This window comes from Denticeps clupeoides, chromosome 4, assembly GCF_900700375.1.
Source record: "Denticeps clupeoides chromosome 4, fDenClu1.1, whole genome shotgun sequence".
In the NCBI taxonomy this organism is placed as follows: Eukaryota; Metazoa; Chordata; class Actinopteri; order Clupeiformes; family Denticipitidae; genus Denticeps; species Denticeps clupeoides.
Genome location: NC_041710.1, coordinates 26,078,570 through 26,099,623, shown reverse-complemented (window position 1 = coordinate 26,099,623; position 21,054 = coordinate 26,078,570). Strand labels below are relative to the sequence as shown.

The following is a 21,054-nucleotide window of genomic DNA, read 5'->3' as shown; positions in this document are numbered from 1 at the left end:
AGCAAATTGTTTTGAATAAACTTGAATGTATTAGTGTTATTTAGTCAATGGCTACTTATTACTCTTTTTCTCCGTTGGTTTGGCTCATTTCTTGAAACAGCAATTATATTTTTAAAACTATAAGCTTATTTGGCCAAACAATCTTACAGTTCTGCTCAACATTAGAGCTCACTAGCAAAAGCTCATATTGCTCCCAAAACTGTTCACACATCCTTTCCTATACAAAGAGTCAGTACCATAAATATTTCAAACATCTTTCTCAATTGCTTTGGCTCATTGGCATTCACTCAGTGTTTTTGCCAAAAACAATCTGGATGGTTCAGCGCAGCACCATGGATCACCTGCAAAAACTCAAATCTCTCTCAAAACAGTTAACCCATATGTCCAAAAATGTCAATTCCTTTTTCATGTAAATGGTCAGTGCCTGCAAAATGCATTGACCCTTCGGCATTGTGTAAGCACTGCTGGTCAAAATGGCATGATGTTTTGTCACTGGAATTATTATAATACAATTATGTATAAAACTAAAAAAAAAAGGATTTTACAGTAAGAGTGGCCAGGCGGCTAAAGAAGTGGACCTGTAATCAGATGATGAATTGCCAAGGTGCCACTGAGCAAAGTACCGTCCCCACAGATTGCTCCCAGGGTGCCTTACATTGCTGCCCACAAATGGTTTACAGTAAATGCAGAGGACACATTTCACTGCGTGCACTGGGTGTTGTGCTGTGGTGTGTCACTAATTACTTTCAAGCAGCCTCCAAAGTTGGACATCACACACACTGCCCTCATACCACCAAGAAACCATTTTTATTCACATACATAAAGTTCCATACAATTAAATGTATACAGTATTTTGTACAAAATATAAACAAAAAACAAAATTATATCTTGTCTACAGTTCTGTAAATAAAGTACAGTAAGACTTTCACTCTTTTCTTGACCATTTAGATTCTCACTGAAGGCATCAAAACTATGAATGAACACATGTGGAGTTATGTACTACACCTGAACCCAGCCCCGTCACAAACACCAGGATGTGAGGTGTTTTATTCCCTGATAATGCCATTATTCTCTACAATAGAGTAAAAAAAAAGCAGCCATATAGAGGAGTCATACACAAGAGTTCAATATAGCCTACTACTGGCCTCTACTCCATCGGTTCCAAGCCTGGGGTAAAAGCCTATGCAGAAGTACTGCAAGGACAATTTTTTTTACTCAAAGAGGAGGAAGAAATAATGAGAACCACTGCTTACAATAAAGTTATAATGCCAGACAACCAATAACGGACTTACTTACATGCTGGTACCGCAGCTCTTTCACCCTGTCAGAATTCCTCTCAAATGGTACCCTGTAAATCTGCTTCATGGTCATCTAACGCTTCCTCAATACCCGGTCCATTGTGGAGATACTGACAGAGTTGACATTTAGAAATTCAGCATTGTCTTGAAGGTTTCAATCACAGATCTGTCTCAAAATGATAGCATTATTTGCAATCTCCATGTTACAGATCTCTTGTTCTTGTTGCTAATTAAGAAGTTTTCCTCTGCCACCAATGTGAGGTTGTTGTCCAATCCTAGACATAGAAGACAACACTGTATTACAATTTGTACTGTATGCTCTATGTATCTGTTACAGAATGAGTTTTCAATGTAACTGTATTGCTGTTCTACTGTTTGAAATGCGCACACACACAGAATCAATAGTTTATGCATGTCTTGCTGAATAGAATTGCCATTTGAATGAATGTGCAGAAAACCCATGGCAAAAACGAAATGCAATTTTAAAAAATTAAATTTTTTATTCAAAATATTTTGAAATGAACTAAGGATTACATCCACACTTTGCACATTGAATTGCCAAATGCAAAATGTAATATCAAAGTACGTGCTCTGATTGAATATTGCATTGCAATTGCCTATTAAATTCCCATTTGAATATTTGTGCTTAAAATCTTCCATAGTCCAGCAGCTGTAGAGATGGCTCATTCCAACCACTTTGGGAAACACTGTTCCTTCTGAGCAAATCTATTTTTCTTCAACATGGCACATTCAGAAACTAATGTTTTCATGCATGCTGACACAATGGTTGACATCCAACCAGAACCTACAAATAGCTTTAACCCTAACCCAAAGACAAACAAAATCTCCAGGGAACACCAAATCAGTTTAAAATTGGAGCCAATTCCAGTTACCAGCGGAGGTCACAAACTGCAGTTGCTAATTCTAATTAAATACTGTTCCCTGCCGGCCTTCTCTGTTCTGGAGCTGTACGGGGAAGTGGGTGGTAGTAGCCTAGTGGGTAAGACTGTGAACCAGAAGACCCGGGTTCAAATCCCACTTACTACCATTGTGTCCCTGAGCAAGACACTTAACCTTAAGTTGCTCCAGGGGGACTGTCCCTGTAACTACTGATTGTAAGTCGCTCTGGATAAGGGCGTCTGATAAATGCTCTAAATGTAAATGTAAATGGGGAAGCAGGCTGCTGGGCGAGTACATCGGCAGTCCCAGCAAAAGCAGAGACATCGCCGGAATATTAATGTAACCAAAATATTTCCCCAGACATATAAAAACATCAACGATGGAGATATCTGTGAAGCTTCTCAGTCCTCCAGGTCATGGTTATCTGTTCTGGATCCTCACAAACGTTTTGCCCTTCCATTCCAGTTGTTGTCTGCATCTCCGATTTAACCGTAGGTGGTTCCTGTTGTTAGCAAGTTTCCTCAGTGTTTTCTCGTACCAGTCCTAGGGGGTTCATGCCAAAAAGTGTTGCTAAATGTCTGGCTTGAGAAAGCCCTCTGGAATTTTAATGGCGAAACGTTCATAACGAGTCCAGTTGCCAAGTGAAACAACCTTTTTTTTTTTTTTTAAAAAAAAAAGATCAATTCCAGTCGTCCTAACATCAACTTACATCACACGAATAAGTTTATGAAAGAAAAAAAAAAGATTACAGAGATGCGTGGCTTCCCCAGTTCTGACCTTTCAACTCATTATTCTTATGAGATTTTCTATTACGCCTCCTCACCACCGAGGGGCAGTAGCGGCCGCTCGCCACAGGAAGGCTGTCGAAAGAACACGAGGAACAACGCAGCCACGGGCCAGAACATCTCCCTCGACCAACTCCTCAGTGACCGTTATCTGCAAGAAGGTGAAAAAAAGACCCGAGCACCTTGCGCATTTCCTCCCGGTGTCGGCGCGCTGCGTCTAATTGCGCCTCTGATTGTGTTATTTGCGTAAATGGTATTTCCACGTGCACTTCATTCCCCCTTTTACCCCCCATATGCTTGTGTATGGGTTATTTATTGTATATGTTCGAAGTTTCGGTGAACCTGGAAAGAAAATATATTCTGTATTTGTTGTTGGCGTAGCACCGTAATAGTTTCCTTTTTTTCAGTAATGCGACGATAAGCTCTCTTTGGCCTGAAGGGTTGTAGTCGTGGCGTGAACTTCGCACGCTGTAAAGGTTGTCCTTGTGATGACATTGGTTTAAGGAGCTATTTTATGCATTTTTTGCCATGCTGGAATGGAAGAAACGGCTCTGTGAAGTTCTTTACTACCAACCTGCTGTAAACTGGATGCAGAAAGGGGCCTTTAAATGTCCCCTATTTTTTTTCAGATTATTTAACATTAATACATGTTCCACTAGCCTGTCTATGGTCATGCAGTGGCCAGAAATGGTGATATGTATAAAGTGTGCTTTGGCCATTCTGCTTCACCGTTCAGAGAGCGGCAGCTCAGACAGTCAGATCTGGAATTTGTCCCCTTATGTCATCATAATGGGAAAGGTTAACTTCCCCTTCTAACCTTTTCTAACCCCTCCCCTAAAAAAGTAACTCCACCCACCGTCATGACATTGCAGTTGCTTGGTGATTGGATGTAAAAATGAGCACAACTCTGAAGAATCAGTAATTAAATTTGTGTTTCTGTTTGTGGCAGACATTGTGGTTGGGGAATGGTGCTGATGACATAATTTCAGTGAATGCCCCCTCAACGCCGCTCTCCTCCTCAATAGCATTTAAAGCTACAGACACCGAACCGGCGCGTCCTGGGGAAATCTCATGGTGCGACTGGATCAAAGTGGCTGTAATTCTGCACCACGACCAAGTCTCTTTCCGAAACAGTGCTAGGCGATCTCTGAGTTCTGATGTAAAAGCAAAAGAAATTTAATTTAAGGAACAAGAGTCAGGGCTGAAAATTATTTAAAAAAAATAAAATAAAATAATTACTTCGGGTTAACCCATGAATGTAATTTTTTTTCATTTACAGAGTTCCATTGTCCATCATGTGGTCCTCCCTCCCCAGCTGTTTTTCATGACTGCTGGCAGTGCCATGGACGGCCACGCCAAGGCCCAGCAGTTACAGGGCTTGCAGCACTACCTGTGTGGCTCCGTGGCAGCCTTCACCAACATCGTGCTGACCTTCCCCCTGCACAAAGCCCAGTTCCGGCAGCAATTGTTCGGCATCCGTGTGTGCGAGGCAGTGCGCCAGCTGCGCGGTGATGGTCTGAAGGTTCTCTACCGAGGGCTGCTGCCTCCGCTGCTGCAGAAAAGCTGTACCGCCGCGCTCATGTTCGGCCTGTATGAGGATCTCTCGCGCATGCTGCCGAGGACGTTTCCAGTGCAGGCTCGCTCAGACAGTGCCGATCTCATGCTTTGTAGCCTGGCGGCTGTGCTGGCAGGCAGTGCTGAAGCCATCCTCACTCCTTTTGAGCGTGTGCAAACCCTCCTGCAGGATTCTCGCCACCATGGCCACTTCCGCAACACCCCGCATGCTTTCCGGGTGCTTCTGCAAGAACACGGTCCCCGGGAGCTTTACCGTGGTTTAGTGCCCATATTGCTGCGCAACGGTCCCAGCAACGCCCTCTTCTTTGGCCTACGAGACCCAATCAAACACCATCTGCCCCAAGCAAAGTCTAATGTGGGCCACCTTATCAATGATTTCATTTGTGGAGGCGTGTTGGGGGCAGGGCTGGGCATCATATTCTATCCACTGAACGTGGTGAAGTCCCAGGCACAGGCCCAGGTGGGTGGAGAGTTCCGCTCCTCATGGTCAATCCTGGTGATGATTGTACGTGAACGGGAAGGAAAGGTGATACGGCTCTTCCGTGGGGTTCACCTCAACTACCACAGATCCATCCTGTCCTGGGGAATAATCAATGCGACTTATGAACTCCTGCTCAAAGTACTCTGAGAAAGCTAAATGGACAGAGACTGCTGTTGGATTATAAACCCATTTGTCGTGATAATGATTTTTTTTCTCCACCTTTAAACAGCCATGAACTAAGCACCATGCTTACAATGTCTATTTGCCACCTTCCATCATACCATAACCATTATTGTAATATATTGTATTGTAAGTACAGTGAGGCGTGCCATTTGACTTCCAGAATACATTACTCATACTCAGTAGTTGTTTGTGAAGTTGAGATGTGTTTGGACGACAAAAAGGTGGTTTGTTTCATGTTTCCTATCGTAGTACTACAGATTGATTGAAAACTATGGACAATTCAAAACCATGCCAGACTGGGTTATTTGGTATAATCAGGTAATCTGTATGAACTGTGTTAAGTGTTTTTGACAGTATACCAATGCATGTTTTTTTTCCCCACCCGAGCGATGAGTTGTGAGTGTGCACATCGCATAGTTTATGCATGGATGTTTGAGAAGGCTGTGGTATGTAGCAGTATGCCTGAAGTTTTTTTTTTTAATTGTCCAACTTTGTCAAACAGGTTTCCTTATTCCCATATTTCCTTTCATAATTTACAATGAAAAAGATTTCAGTCGGCTGATTAGTAGTGGCAATGAATGTTACATTAATTAGTCATTTTGGAAGTAGTTGCTGTCGGCACTAAAGCAGACTATTCTAATGTTCTGAGCACTTAAAGAACAATTAAAAAATATTTGATGATTGCCCAGATGGAAGTGTATGTATTGTCCTTTATTTGTTATAGTGCATAATATTTTATTCTTAAGTACAGTGCTTAGGCCAGAATTTTACAATTTCTATTCAGCGCATTAAAATATATATATATATATTTTTTTTTTGCATTTCTGGAAGAATTACGGATTGTCACATAATGTAATTTTTGATATGCACAACGCGTTTCTGCCTTAATCAGATATTATTTGTACCTTGTGCACACCTGCACACTGAATCATATTGTTCCACTGTTTGTGTATTTTACATTTTGTAAATTGTGGAAATTAATATATTGGTGATTGGGTGGGTGGGGAGGTTGGTTGACTGGTGGCAAAAAAAAAAAACAGTGTTCATTAAATGTGGTGTCTGGAGTTGTAATAATAACCTAAATTGTAATGTTTCTGAGTGGAATTAAAGACAATTTTTACCCTGTATTTCTCTTATTGTATTTCTCCTCTGTGGTCTAAATAGTAAATGAAAACGCAAGGACGCCTCCCACAAAACAAAAGATCAGCAGAATTATCCTTTCTCCATTCAAAGTAATAAATGATCGTAAACATGGGGAAAACATTTCATTTAAAGTGAGGGACGCAGACATATCTGTGATCAGCGGAAAACACCGAGCCATAGGAAGTCCCGCCCCGTAGCGAGGAACCGACCTCGCTGATTGGCTGTCGGCGCTGTCAGTAAAAAGCAGCCATGGCGAGCGATGCTCGTGCACGCGCCTCATCCTCCACCGCGTCTCCACCAAAACAAGATGTTTCGGTAACGCGCGCTGCTCTACTCTGCCCGTCAAACGAGTCTCTTTGGGGCGCACATTGTGATCAAATGGAGGCGTCATTTCGCGTAATCTGAACGGTAATCTGTCGGGAACGGCGCCCCCCCTTTCCTTTCGCCAGCGTGTGTAATATTCACCATGTCGGGCAACAAACACTTCAACGTGCACGAAGTCAGCTGCTGCATCAAGTATTTCATATTCGGATTCAACATAATATTCTGGGTAAGGACGGTGGCTGTACGGAGATTCGTCGGTCTGATGTAAATAGGGTGAAAATTATTGATGTGCATTTTGAATATCGCTTGTGGTGTGCTAATATTGTGGGTGTTTTTTTTATACGTGGGTTTGCCTAGATGTCAGAGTAAGGAAGATAAATGTTCTTTGTAAGACACTTCAAAAATGTTAAGTCCTCTTATTTTGCCTGAATTTATGTAACTGTATTTAGCATCCTACATTTTTTAAATATAAGAATCCATTACTTAATCTTCTGATTCAGTCAAGCTAATTTCTGGTCTTTGTTCCAGTTCAGTGATGGAAATAAAGAATAAAAGACTATTCTAGTGATTCTAGTGTTTTAGGAAATACAAGCTCAAAATTTCCATGCAAAATTTACTTTTGAGTCTTTAATTTTACTTTATAAACTGTTCTTGTTTTCTTCACATCATTCCCTGAGCTGAAATCTGGGAATGTCGTTTTCATTCCATTAAGAATGAACCACTGTCCTGAAAGACAATGAGAAAAAGGGTGGAATCTCTCTTTCTAGCTGTTATTGATACCAAATATGTAATTACCTCCACAAACATGGAACTTTACATGGGTCTATATTCACTAATACATCCTGGTAACGTTTCTCTCTTTTGTAAATCTAGCTTTTGGGCATGACTTTCCTTGCCATTGGACTTTGGGCGTGGAGTGAGAAGGTGAGGAGAACTTGTAGTTAAATGCATTATATTGATGTTCCTCAGTGCTAGCAGTTGCGGATGAGATCACGTGGAAAGCAAACAGTATTTTTCTGCGTTAGTTCGGGCATAAAACAGCCTACAGCGCCTGCTTTGGTGATTTATATGACAAAGGAATCATTATACAGATTTAGATTTCCTCTTACGATTGCAGGGCCAGGGTGACTGCATGAAAGAGGAATGTAATGTTTCTTGCAGAAAAGCCACTGTACCATGTGATTAGATTTTGTTAGACCTTTCTTCTGATTTTATCTGCTTCTGTGTAGAAGATTGTATGTCTGTCTCTCTCTCGCTCACTCTCACTCTCATACATCAGGGTGTTCTGTCCAACATCTCTTCAATCACGGACCTCGGTGGGTTTGACCCAGTGTGGCTGTTTCTGGTCGTGGGGGGAGTGATGTTCATCTTGGGCTTTGCGGGATGCATTGGAGCTCTGAGGGAAAACTCATTCCTGCTGAAGTTTGTAAGTACATGCCTATGGAGTGTCTTACCAACACATTCATTGGGGCAGTTGTCATGGTGATGTAGTGATGTGGGGAGTAGGGCTACAACAACTAATCAATTAAATAAAAATCGAATACTGAAAGAGTCAGCAACTAATTAATTTGCATGATTATGGTCCAGTTAATGTATTCTTAAATAATTGTTATCACCCTCACTGATGTCCACAGCCAAGTGAGGCCACTGAGGTGCCACCGACCAAAGCACCGTCCCCACACTCTACTCCCCGGGCACCTGTCATGGCTGCCCACTGCTCACTAAGGGTGATGGTTAAAAGCAGAGGACAATTTTTTTTGTGCTACTATGTGCTGCAGTGTTTCACAATGACAGTCACTTCACTTCTTACATCTGCATCCCTGCCACATCAACACCATCCGAACGGCTATGACGGCCAACATAACTGTACCAACATGCTTTGCGCATGTTGTGTTTTCCACACCACAGACTGTGTTTTCATTGTCACTGCAACCAAAAGTAGGTGGTAGTAGCCTAGTGGGTAACACACTCGCCTATGAACCAGAAGACCCGGGTTCGAATCCCACTTACTACCATTGTGTCCCTGAGCAAGACACTTAACCCTGAGTTGCTCCAAGGGGGGGACTGTCCCTGTAACTACTGATTGTAAGTCGCTCTGGAGAAGGGCGTCTGATAAATGCTGTAAATGTAAATGCAAAACAGAATCGCCATCGGCTATCCTCTGTTTCACCGTCTCAGCACCCTAATCGAAATGCATCACCTGACCACTCATTTACTGTCTGAGCCCGAGCCTGAGTAAAATGATATAAATTAAACGCCGAAAAGGCACAATGCATCTATAAAACACATCACATGCAGCGATAAATGTTCTCGCCCAGTGTCACCTCTCCCCGCTGCCTTTCAGCAACAGGCAGAGATATATTTATCGCATTTATCAGACGCCCTTATCCAAAGCGACCTACAATTTGTAGCTACAGGGACAGTCCCCCCCTGGAGCAACTTCCAGTATGGTAGTAAGTGGGATTTGAACCTGGGTCTTCTGGTTCATAGGCGAGTGTGTTACCCACTAGGCTACTACCACCCACAGAGATAATGATCAAGTTTTAATTTCAGCTCAGTGAAGAACTTTAAGCACCACCATGTTTTCAGTAATTTACCTTTCTTGTTGAATTATGCTAATATTACAATAATTATTAGAATTATGCTCTATTATAAGAACTTTGTTAACCAGATTGTTAGTTAAACTGTGGTTTTAAAAACATGTAAAACTGCGTTGTTAAATGTGATTGCACCACATTTTAAATAAAAAGTTAGGCTGTCTGTCAACTGTAATTCACAGCATTAAGGTGATTATGAGCTCCCACTGGGTGCTGCTGCAAAAGTATATACCCGGTTTGATTTTTAGTGTCTGGAATGCTGTCAGCTTGGACAAAATTGCAATCCTCAAAAAATAAAAAATCATTATTAATAAGTTAATATGCACTACATGAATAGTGAAATATATAAATATGGTAACATGGATTATCTTGGTTGATTTTTATTGCAGCTGCTGAGTGATATGGTGTTATAGTCTTAAATGTTATTTGTATGATTTTTTTAAAAGGGGTGTCATGGTCAGTATTTTAATTGCTTTAAGCATTTGTCATTACATTATGCACATGAAGTGAGAGTGGAAGTAGGGACATGCTTCTCACGGAAGTGAATGCTTTTCTTGTTTTTCATTTTTTTAGTTTGATCAGATAGAACTCTCCCTAGTGGTACGCCATGACACTGAGCTTAATGTTAATATTTGCTTAATTGTCTCAGTGTAGTACAGTTAATGTTCTGACTTGATGTGTTTGACTGCAGTTACTGTTTTTATAATCAAGTATGTTTGGAGATGCCAGTAATTTTAAAAAGCTTGGACGACCGTATTCTACAGTTTGTGGTGACTTTTATTATGTCTGTTCAGTTTTCAGTGTTCCTGGGCATCATATTTTTTCTGGAATTGACCGCTGGGGTTTTAGCACTTGTTTTTAAAGATTGGATCAAGGACCAGCTGAAGTCCTTCATTAACAACAACATTCGGGCCTACCGTGATGACATTGACTTGCAGAACCTTATTGACTTCACCCAGGAATATGTGGGTAGACTCTTTTCAATTTTACCCAGAAAGCGGGCATGATTGTAGTGTTACAAACACATTACAAATAAATGATCTGTTATCCTGTTTTTTTTGTTTTGTTTTTTGGGGCAGTGGGAGTGTTGTGGTGCCTTTGGAGCTGATGATTGGAACCTGAACATTTACTTTAACTGCACAGACACCAACATGAGCCGGGAAAAATGTGGTGTGCCGTTCTCCTGCTGCACCAAGGATCCTGCTGTATGTATGTCCTTCTAAATGCATTACACTAGGTTTCATTCTACTGGTCTACTGCACAGAAACTATTATATCATTATTAATTTTGTGTTTATATCATATACATAATAAAAACATAATAAACATAATAAAATATAACCATACTAGATAAATATATATATAAATAAATAAAGTTGTGAAATAAATATTTCACAACTTATTTATTTTGGGCATATTCAGCACATCATGTATTACCTCTAACTTTCAGTCTGACCCATCAAAGTAAGTGGGCGGAACAAATGCAGATCTAACCTGGTCTGGTACAGTTTATTTGTTTTTTTCTGAAGCTGTGACTCTTTCTGAAATGGTGCTATCATTTATGGGTGGTTTTTTTTTTTTTTGGCACTTTCTGATTAAATATCTTGAATTGTAGCTTGAATGTTGGAAAGGACAGGCTAGATTTTCATTTTTATGATACAGCTTGTTATTTACTTATTGATGTATTTATCTTAGAGTTGGGCATGGATTAATCTAGATTAAAATGGCTCATTTGAATTCTGCCGAAGGCATTCAGAATATGTGTGTTACCCAAATAATGACTAAAAGTAAGTCTTTGAGACCAGGGGCTCATCTCCTGTTTCCAAAATGCATCACAAACTGCTTGAGAAAGCTGTTCTACTATGATAATTGGTGATGAAAATACTTGTGATGAAAGTACTTGTGTTGGTGATGAAAGTACTTGTGTTTACCAACTGTTTATTCAGTTAAATAGCTGCATCCATGTTACCACGTCACGTTTGATGTGGTAATTTCACAGTTCGAAGACTCGTTCTCTCCCCCTACAGTGCAATTCGGCTAGGTATCATAGTGCAGCGGTTCTTCTTCTGCGTTGTGTAATTTTTTGATTTCGTTTCTTGAACCACAAATGATGAGCTGACACCCAAGAGATTTTCTGTGCAAAGTGTATTCTGTACAAAAAGCAAGGTCGCGTCAGAACATCGCGTCACACATCCCGTCTTTCTGAACCCCTCTCTACAATATACAGTATTAAAAGAACATAAAAAAATATTCACAAAATATTCCTAATATGTACATAAATTAAAATGAAAGAAATAACTTTTTGCACACAAACCCCACGCACTTCTCCCAGCTCACGCCCTGTGTCCAAGAGACCTGAACCAGGTCTCAAAAACAAAATAAAAGTCTTTAGGAAATAAGAAACTAAAAGACACAAGAAAGAAGGAATCTACTTATAAATCTAGTGTAACCATTTAACTCCGGCACAATAGCTTGCGTAGTATAGACCCAGCTCCCAACCCAACTTTGTGAATAGATTAACGGCGATATTTTTTTTATCGCCCGATAAGAGTCTCACGTTAACGCAGCACGTTAACGCCGATAACGGCCTGCCACTACTATATCTATTTAAACTTATGGGACACAAGTATGAACTGATTCTCAAACTGATTTCACTTTTTATTTCAGGAAGATGTGATCAACACCCAGTGTGGCTATGATATCCGTGCCAAACCTGTGAGTAAAATAAAACCTGATTAATACTGGTAAAGAACAAATGCACAATACAAAAAGTTTGTAGTTTATGTAGTAATGTAGTTTAATTAATAATTTAGTTAATTCTTAATTCTTTTTTTGGCTCTCCTACATATTTAGTCTGTCCATGTTATTAAAATAGGACTATTATTCTAGACCCAGGCATGTTACTCTTTCTTAATATTTTTGTGATTTGGCTAACTTGCAAGTGCATTTTATCTATCTCTATTGAAAGTGAAGTGATTGTTATTGTGAAACACTACTGCACAGCATACACCGAAACGTGTCCTCTGCTTTTAACCATCACCCTTGGTGAGCAGTGGGCAGCCATGAAAGGCACCCGGGGAGCAGTGTGTGGAGACTGTGCTTTGCTCAGTGGCACCGTCCTTACCGCTAAGCCACAACTGCCCCACTAGTCATGTATTTAAAAATTCCATGGTATTTACACATAGCTGCCTTTCTTTAAGATGGGAACACCTGGCTAAGATCCTGTATAAGATCAGTAATTAATTTATTTCTGATATTTCCCATATTTCTTTGCTTCTTATGCAAAAACATGAAAAATGCCCTTTTTTTTTAATACAGTTTTTTTTTCGTTTATTTTCCCCCATTATTCACTCGTCAAAAATCTGCCTCAGCAGAGACCAGGATAAGCTTAGGGGGAGTGAGGATATCCCTCTCACTAACAAAAGATTTGAGCGAAAGATTCCATAACATACCCTCTGCTGCTAGTAGTGGTGGGTATGGATTTTCATAGGAATGGCAGTAATGGAATAATGGAAAGGGGAAGCAAAGGAGAGGACTTGGTAACATATCACCTGAATTTGGAGAGCATATTTGGATTTAATTCAGGCTAGACATGTCTGGGTCCAAACTGCATTTTAATGGAGTCAATGTTTTAAGTATCAGGTGGTTTAAGACATGGGAGGTCTATTTTGAGATTCGGATTTGGTTATTTTTTTTTTTTTTATTCTGACTGGTTTTTATATAAAGTGTGTCTGTCAACAGGACTCAGAGCAGCGGATGTTCATCTACATCAAAGGCTGTGTGCCACAATTTGAGAAGTGGCTCCAGGAGAATCTGACAGTGGTGGCAGGAATCTTTATTGGGATTGCTCTGCTGCAGGTGAGGATATATTCCCTATATAATATGTAGAATTCATTCAGGAAATAATTATTATTCTGGTCCTGTCAAATTTTACTGTTATTAGGATAATCCCACAAAATTCACATATTGATTGAATTTGGTTAGTCAATATATGAGCCAGTTAATTTTTACATTTCTAATTGAAAATCTAATAACTAATAATTACTTAAATCTTGTGAACATCTTTGGAACTTTTTGGATAAACATTTTATATTTTCTGTGGTCTTATGAATTTCAGATTTTTGGAATTTGTTTGGCTCAGAATCTTCTGAGTGACATTGAGGCAGTCCGGGAGAGCTGGTGAGAATACTGACAATGCTTCATTTCTGAACAAATATATGCAACAGTCAGTAGACATAGCAGAGGTCACCAGCCCTGCCCAGCATAGTTTTTACCATGTTTCACCACACCTGATTTAACTAAACAACTGGCTGGTAACAAGGAGAGACTTTGAATCTTATGTATTAAATAAGGTTAAACTCCCCTCATGGACCAGGTTTGGTGACCCCTGAGGAACAGGGTTAAAAGTTTTAAATAGCCTCTATTAAACTACCTGTGCCTTGTAAAACACCACTCAATAACGTTAATGTGTGTTCGCATTCAGTTTGTTCACCTGAGAACAAGAACCTCAAGACTGAAGAACAAGCAAAGGTTTCTTCATTTCATTACATCTGTATCACATGTAGAAAGAGCAGAACAAAACAAACAGAAGCTACAAGATTATGTGGCAAATAAAATGTGAGTACGAATAAAATCATTCAGATGTCAGCGGTATCACATATGTTGTATTTTAGATTTATTCTGTACATGTACTATTTTGTAGAAATGACTTTTATAAATATTAAGGTTTCAGAACTAAAAATGTATCTATTATTACAGGGTTATTGTGCTTTGCCAAATGGAAGGATGTGTATCATTTTTTTATTATTTAGAAAGTGAAGTGATTGTCATTGTGAATCCCAGCACAGCACACGGTGCACACAACGAATAGTGGGCAGTTCTGAAAGGCGCCCGGGGAGCAGTGTGTGGGCACAGTACATTGCTCAGTAGCACCTCGGCTGTTCGGGATTCGAACCCACAACCTTTCAAATACGGGTCCGCTTCCTTACCCGCTATGCCACCACTTTCCCATTATGGAAAAAAATATAAAATAAAACACACACACACATAAATACATCTTGCACTTTAGAGAATGAAATCCGCATAGCACATTTACTTCATGATATTTGTGCAAGAAAAAATTGCTGCTATGACTAAATGAAAGCCTAAGTTGTTATGGCCTAGTTTGTTGGTAGTTTAGACTCGCAAGGCAAGATAAGCTTGTGAGACACATTTATTTTTGCGTTTTCATTCCTAGTATTAAAAGAAATTAAAACGATTTTTTGTTTTGTGTCCTATAACCCAGTTTCACTTTTGAAAAGACTATAAAGCAAATTTTGTATTTTTCCAGTACAACAATTTGTCATTCTTACAAGGACTGTGCCATTGCAAAAAGGGTTAATGACATCTTATAACTGATAATGTTGTAACAGCATTATGTATTGTATTGTAGTTTGAGTTAATTCTCACTGTTGCAGTATAAATTTGATGGGTCATTACATTTCTCATCAGACAATACAGTAAACATTAGATTATGTTTACACTCATTGTTTACATTTGGTTTGAGTATAATTTGGGATTTATTTTAAGAAATATGAAGTTGTATTAGAAAGTGAAGTGATTGTCATTGTGATACACAGCACAGCACATGGTGAACGAAATGTGTCCTCTGCTTTTAACCATCACCCTTAGTGAGCAGTGGGTTAAGTTTGCCACCTCAGTGGTGGCAACCTTCTAATTATGGGGCCGCTTCCTTAGCCCTTAGCTAGACCACCACTGCCCAGTGCTTATTAATTAAGTTCAACATGTTTTCTGGGCAATGTTTCAGATTTGGTTTTCTAAAAATTCTTCAGATGAATGATAAAATAGGGCAAAAATCTTCTAAATAACCTCTAACATCACCTAATTCTTAGTGGAATAACCCAGATATGCCCTCTATGATAGGGGTGATTATGAAAATTCTGATTATTTGCAAAAAACAGCAGCCCCGGTACTGAACGTGTCTGGTGATATGAGAGTAGTAAATTGTTTATTGTATCATATAGAAATATTTTAACAGACACAATAGTAGGACTGAGCTAGTCTGAGCTAAAATAAAACTGTATTTGAACATTTAAAATGCAAAAGATGACTCCTTATTCACCGTAAAACAAGGAAAAGTAGGAATTATGTCTGCATTATTATATTGTAATACCCATTTGAAAACATAATGCAAGGGAAAAGTTTTGATATCACATTTTGAAGTCCTTTCCATGAATTGAACATGGTGGGAAAATGTTCTTGTCTCATTGTGATTGTTGGATTTTATGTGTTGTATTTGACAAGTTATTCATTGTTGCTAAAAAGCTTGACATGCAATGTCTTTTGTGCTAATTATATGATTATTTATTAACCAGATTACAGGTTTTAAATAAAGTAATCATGATTTGCAACTCTTTGTCATGTTTTGATAGTCAGGCTTTCTACAGTGGTGTGAAATAGTGTTTGCCCACTCACTTAAAGTCACACTTAAATGTTTCAGATTTAAATGTTAGTCATATCATTTAAATGACAGCATATCATTTAAACTTAGTATGTTGTGAGATGGAAGCTCCAGAATGTTGTTTTTTTTTTCAGCATATCCCACAGTTGCTCCTTCAGATTAAGATCTAGTCCATCATCATGTTGCATTGTGGCAGGGTATATTATCATGCTGCAAGAGGTCACTGCATTCAGGGAATACCATTACCACGTAGAAGTGTTGCCAGGAAGAGGTGGTCTTTGGTTTGGTGCCATGTGTCAGAGTATGAGCCACATTTTCAGATATCTTGAATCTTCATCAAGATTGAAGATATTCACTTGAATATTGAGGATGACAATCTGCTAATTGCTAATCTGATTTATTAAAATGTAGTTATTAATTTCATTTTCAAATTCTTGGATTCTATCATATCATATCATTCTATTTCTATCATGACTAACATTTTCCTGCAAAATGAACCAGGAATTTGATATCTACGCTGAACAAAAGTATGGGTCAGAAAACCAGTCAGTTTTTGGCATAGCCACATCTCCTTCACATAAAGTTGATCAGGATGTTGACTGTGGCCAGTGGAACGTCGGTCCACTCCTCTTCGAGAGTTGCTGAATGTGTGCAGGAACTGGAAAATGCTGTTGTATACGCCAGTCAAAGCATCCCAAACATGCACAATGGGTGACATGTCCGGCGAGTATGCTGGCCATACAAGAACTGGGATTGCGAGAAGTTTATAAACCTCCTAATTTTATAATGCTATTAAAATATAATAACTGTATTATAATAAACTATAGGGCAGATGGATAAATCAGATTAAGTCCCTGTTTAGTGGAGACCTCCAATTTTGCTGAAATATAATTCTGTAAGATGGAAAATTCCAGATCCTGACTTTTCATGTGTTGTGAAGACCCCCACTTAATCTCCATGTTGTGGTCTCCCCCAAACAAACAAGAACGATCACCAGGGAAAGTCTTGTTGGGGGTGGAGGACCACTGAGATCCTGCCGGGGGTTCTCTCTGGACAAAGCACAAGCAAGGGCAATCTGATTGATCTGTGACAACCTTTTGGGGGTCCAGTATTAATGAAGATTAAAAGGTCAATGCAATCTCTGATGTCTACCCTTCACTGCTGAGCTGGATTTTTTTTTTCTACAAATCCTCCATCTATACACTTTCTCACACCTCACAATAGGCTATTACAAAAGAGTACCTTTTGAATGCCGCTATGTAGCTATTTATGTAGATATAAATATGAAATTAAGTTGATTCATGTGTGCAAAAATGCTCCTTTTTCATTTTCAAACTCATGGCAAAAGTATATAAGTATGCTCATTCATTTCTGACATTCTGCTTTGAAGAACCACTTTTTGTATTCAATTCACTGGTTAATATGGTAAACTGCAAATGATAAACACATTATATAAACTTCAAAGTGCACATCAGTAAATTTTATGTAATGATCTGAAGATGTGAATTTAAAATAATGGAATGGAATTGCTGATGATGCTTTGCTATATATGAATCAGTGTAATGATGTGCTTGATATGCTTTAAGACAAGATAAGATAAACCTTTATTAGTCCCAGAAGTGGGAAATTTAACTCCACATGTGTTCATTCATAGTTTTGATGCCTTCAGCGAGAATCTACCAATGTAAATGGTCATGAAAATAAAGAAAAGACATTGAATGAGAAGATGTGTCCAAACTTTTGGCCTGTATATATAAAAAAACCTCACACAACTGCTGTCTTCTTTGGAATGTAATAAAAGAATTCCTCATACTGCTCATTAAGGTTTTTTGTCAGTTGTGCATAGATCTCCTCTGCTTTCTCTGAAACTTGAGCATCACTGTGCTGCACCACTATAAAGTCTTCCTCTTCCTCTCCAAGCAGTGGTGGTAGCTAAACATATCAGTATGTTTACATATACAAGTTACAGGTGTAAGATGGGACGTCACTGAGCCATGACATTTCTGTGCCTTTGTTGTGCATAGAGATTCAACACCTCGAACAGCATTGCAACATCCCCTGATGTTGGCTACGGCCTTCTTGTATATGGTAATCCTTTCTTTCAAAGTATGCTCAAGACTTCCTGGCACTGATGGCACCTATGGAAATACATATTTTTAAAGTGCTCATTCTCATTACTATTCTGATGTCTGTCTAAGAGTTGCAGGGAAGTTCACACGCATGTTCAATGCTGTGTATGAATGTGTTGAAGTATTTTAATCATTTTCATGTTTTTTTGTACCTAATCCATACTGCTTGCTTCATCTGTTCTTGCTGAAGGAAAGAATGCAGTCTCTCCATCTTTATAGTTCTGGAGAGTAATGTATTACACGATCAACCATTTGTAGTAATATAGCAAAGAAGCTTATACGAAGACGAGTAAAACCTGCGGTGCTTCTATGGGAATGGAGGTTGTTTAGGTGTCCGCCAGGGAATAGTCAGTTTCCTCTTCACCCACCACTTCCTGTAGCTCTGCCTAGTTATGAGAGAGCGAAGGACAGCATTCCAACACACTGCATGCTTTTCCTCTCACTCTCTTACAGTCTGTCTCATTCGTACCATTAAATCTTCATCATCTTCTAGATTGTCATCCTCTTCTTCATCATCAGTGTCTTTCAACCATTTTTCAATGTCTTCCATTGGTAATGGGGCTGTATTATATATACAGTGTAATTAAGATATGGGGAATTCACTACTCGTGTTATGAGTGCTACTCCACTTCTACATTTGATCCCTGGGACTCAATCTACACTTTATTATTTATGTGTGGGTATTTTAAAAATACTTTCTAAAATAAATAATTTGTTATAATGTATTTTGGAACATGCCGGATGTGTTCTGGATTGCATAGTAATTGCCAAAATCCATGCGTGTTACAAACCAATGCCAGATGAGTTTGCTCAATATCCAGTGAAAGAAATAGACCATGGCCCTTTAAGTGCAATGGACTAATAATGTCACCCTTGGATGACTTCTTTGGTTTCCCAGCAGCAGCAGCTTTATTGCCAGTAATGGCAGCAAATTCTGTCTGTAACTCGCTGTCATCAAAATTTTGAACCATTTCATTTGGATTGAAGTCAAGATACAGTCCAATCTGAAACCATACAGATGATTAGGCTCATGCTCAACAACATTACCTACAAAGATTTCACTGCACTTTTGCCTGTTTAGCTGCGGTGGCACCTTGGCCTTTTGTCACATGTGTCCGCTTCTGTTTCTTCCCAAACATTTCCAGATCTCTGATAAACTCTGATGACAACGGTGCTCAGTGAAGTCATATTATAATTCAAGTTAGACAATCGAACTAAAGTGATTTTTATTAAAGCGGCTAGTCTTGTGATTACAATAACAACTTTAACAGCGAAAGTATGAAATACACGGTGCAGAAAAGTAAAATTCAAGTTACAGCCCGTTCGCCTGCAGTTATTTAACCTGGCAACCCTGATGCCAGGTGGTGATGCTCCATGCCGCATTCTGCAATAAACAAGACGGCAGGGGGCTTGTTCTCTTGCGGGAATTAAAAAAGCGGTTTCAATAGGAACGTGCGATCCGATCAGGAACCCGGCATCACTGTGTCATCAAAACCACACTTCGGCTAGCTTCAGTTCGGTTTTTGTAGTCACCGAGCCGCACTAGCTGGAAAATCTCACACAACCTGGCAACACAGGCTTGTCACAGCTCCAGCTTCCTCAGCAAAATACATCTTTACATTTTACATTTACAGCAATTATCAGACACCCTTATCCAGAGCTACCTGAAATTCGACAAGCAACAAATGGCCTGGCAACTTGCTTTTTTTGTATTAAATCGTCAGTAACGTGTTGCTGCATTTTCATGCCACCGTTAAAGTAGCTACAGACAGTTCACAGACTTTAGCTTGAATTAGCTAATGCGTTAGCAGGCTATGTTTGCAATTTGGTGGGTTTCATTTTCGAAAAAACAGAAACCAGCGTCCGGACAGTCATCAAACCTCTCCATATCTCTCGGCATCAACATGAAACACGTACTTCACAAGCGTACTCGCTGACTTTCCATACTTAACCCGGTTACCACCGCGTGTTTACATGGCGGGAAGGTTCGCGTCCGGCTGGTGCCCATGGCAGCGAAACATTCTTGCATCAGGAGGGGGTACGAGTGATCGTAAGACCCAAAAGTGGGTCCTCTTCAACCTCGTTGGACAGCCAGTCTCAGGTAGACAATCCTTCCATAACTCAATTTTTTATATTAATTAGTGTAATAATCATGAAACTGGACACGACTTTAAATGGCTATTTGTGTATTAGCCCCAAATTTGCATCCTTTTTAACCTTGTACTGTAAACTGCTTTTTCTTCTCCTTCCCACTCAATCTTGCAGGTCATGAAGGACGAGTGGTCAACATGGCCCTCAGTCCAGATGGCGGCACTATAGCCTCTGTGGCGGCTGATGAGACTGTCAGGCTGTGGAACTGTTTTGCAAAAGACCCAGTCAAGAGACCAAAGCATATTCAATCACATAATCAGATAAATTACATAATTCTAAACACAAATTCTATACACACATTCTATGTACAAATTGTAAATCAATAAAGTATTTCCTTTTTTTCAATTCAAACAAACTGCTTGCTTATATTGTAAAAGCATTTGTCACTAAACATACCTGAGCAGTTGTCTACTGCTTTGTGTTTCTAATTACACTAGCTAGAATTTATCCAATGAGCAAAATGGCAAGTACAAAATACTACAACATTTTTTTAAATTAGAGCTGCCTGTCACATTGTAGGCTTCTGGTTCACTAGTCACCAAGCCTGAAGTTTATACAATACCAAGAGTGAAGCCAAAAGAATGTGGTATCTTGGTCCTTTCATACATGTGTCTTTTTGATTGGGTTTGGAAACCACTGCTATACTGATGCTGACACTGCAGATGTGTCTCAACGAAAGGATCAATATTCCAACATTTACCATCTCAATTTAGATTGCTTACAGCACACTGGGCTATAGGGGCAACTGTGACACTGGTGAAAGCCTCAGGTTCCTTAAACTTTGTTCCCCCTTTCATTAAGTACAGACTCGAGCAAAAAGATCAACTGTCCGCTTCGCTCTGCCATTGCAAAGCATATAAAATTGACACAAAACCAACCATCTTCTCTTTAAATTCTCTTCTCATTTTTTTCTAGTCACTTAGACCTCCTTCACTTTCCTTGATGAGCACAGCCATTTATGTGATGAGCAATGCCAGTCTCTAGGCGCTTGCCGTTGGCTATTGGCAAAAGCTCTTCAACGCTGTTAGT

The 21,054-nt window shown here is 39.4% G+C and overlaps 2 protein-coding genes across 2 annotated transcripts; both read left to right on the top strand.

Annotated features, from left to right (window-relative positions):
• The first annotated feature begins 3,052 nt into the window (after positions 1–3,052).
• On the top strand, positions 3,053–6,119 carry LOC114788903 (solute carrier family 25 member 51-like). Its single transcript, XM_028977847.1, has 2 exons — positions 3,053–3,144; positions 4,263–6,119. The coding sequence occupies exon 2, from the start codon at positions 4,308–4,310 to the stop codon at positions 5,184–5,186; it is 879 nt and encodes a 292-aa protein (XP_028833680.1). The 5' UTR covers positions 3,053–3,144; positions 4,263–4,307; the 3' UTR covers positions 5,187–6,119.
• Positions 6,120–6,607: 488 nt separating this feature from the next.
• tspan5b (tetraspanin 5b) lies at positions 6,608–14,196 on the top strand. The gene is made up of 9 exons (XM_028976685.1): positions 6,608–6,915; positions 7,563–7,613; positions 7,969–8,115; positions 10,081–10,251; positions 10,366–10,491; positions 11,953–12,000; positions 13,027–13,143; positions 13,403–13,464; positions 13,769–14,196. The coding sequence occupies exons 1-9, from the start codon at positions 6,832–6,834 to the stop codon at positions 13,779–13,781; spliced, it is 819 nt and encodes a 272-aa protein (XP_028832518.1). The 5' UTR covers positions 6,608–6,831; the 3' UTR covers positions 13,782–14,196.
• Positions 14,197–21,054: the final 6,858 nt, after the last annotated feature.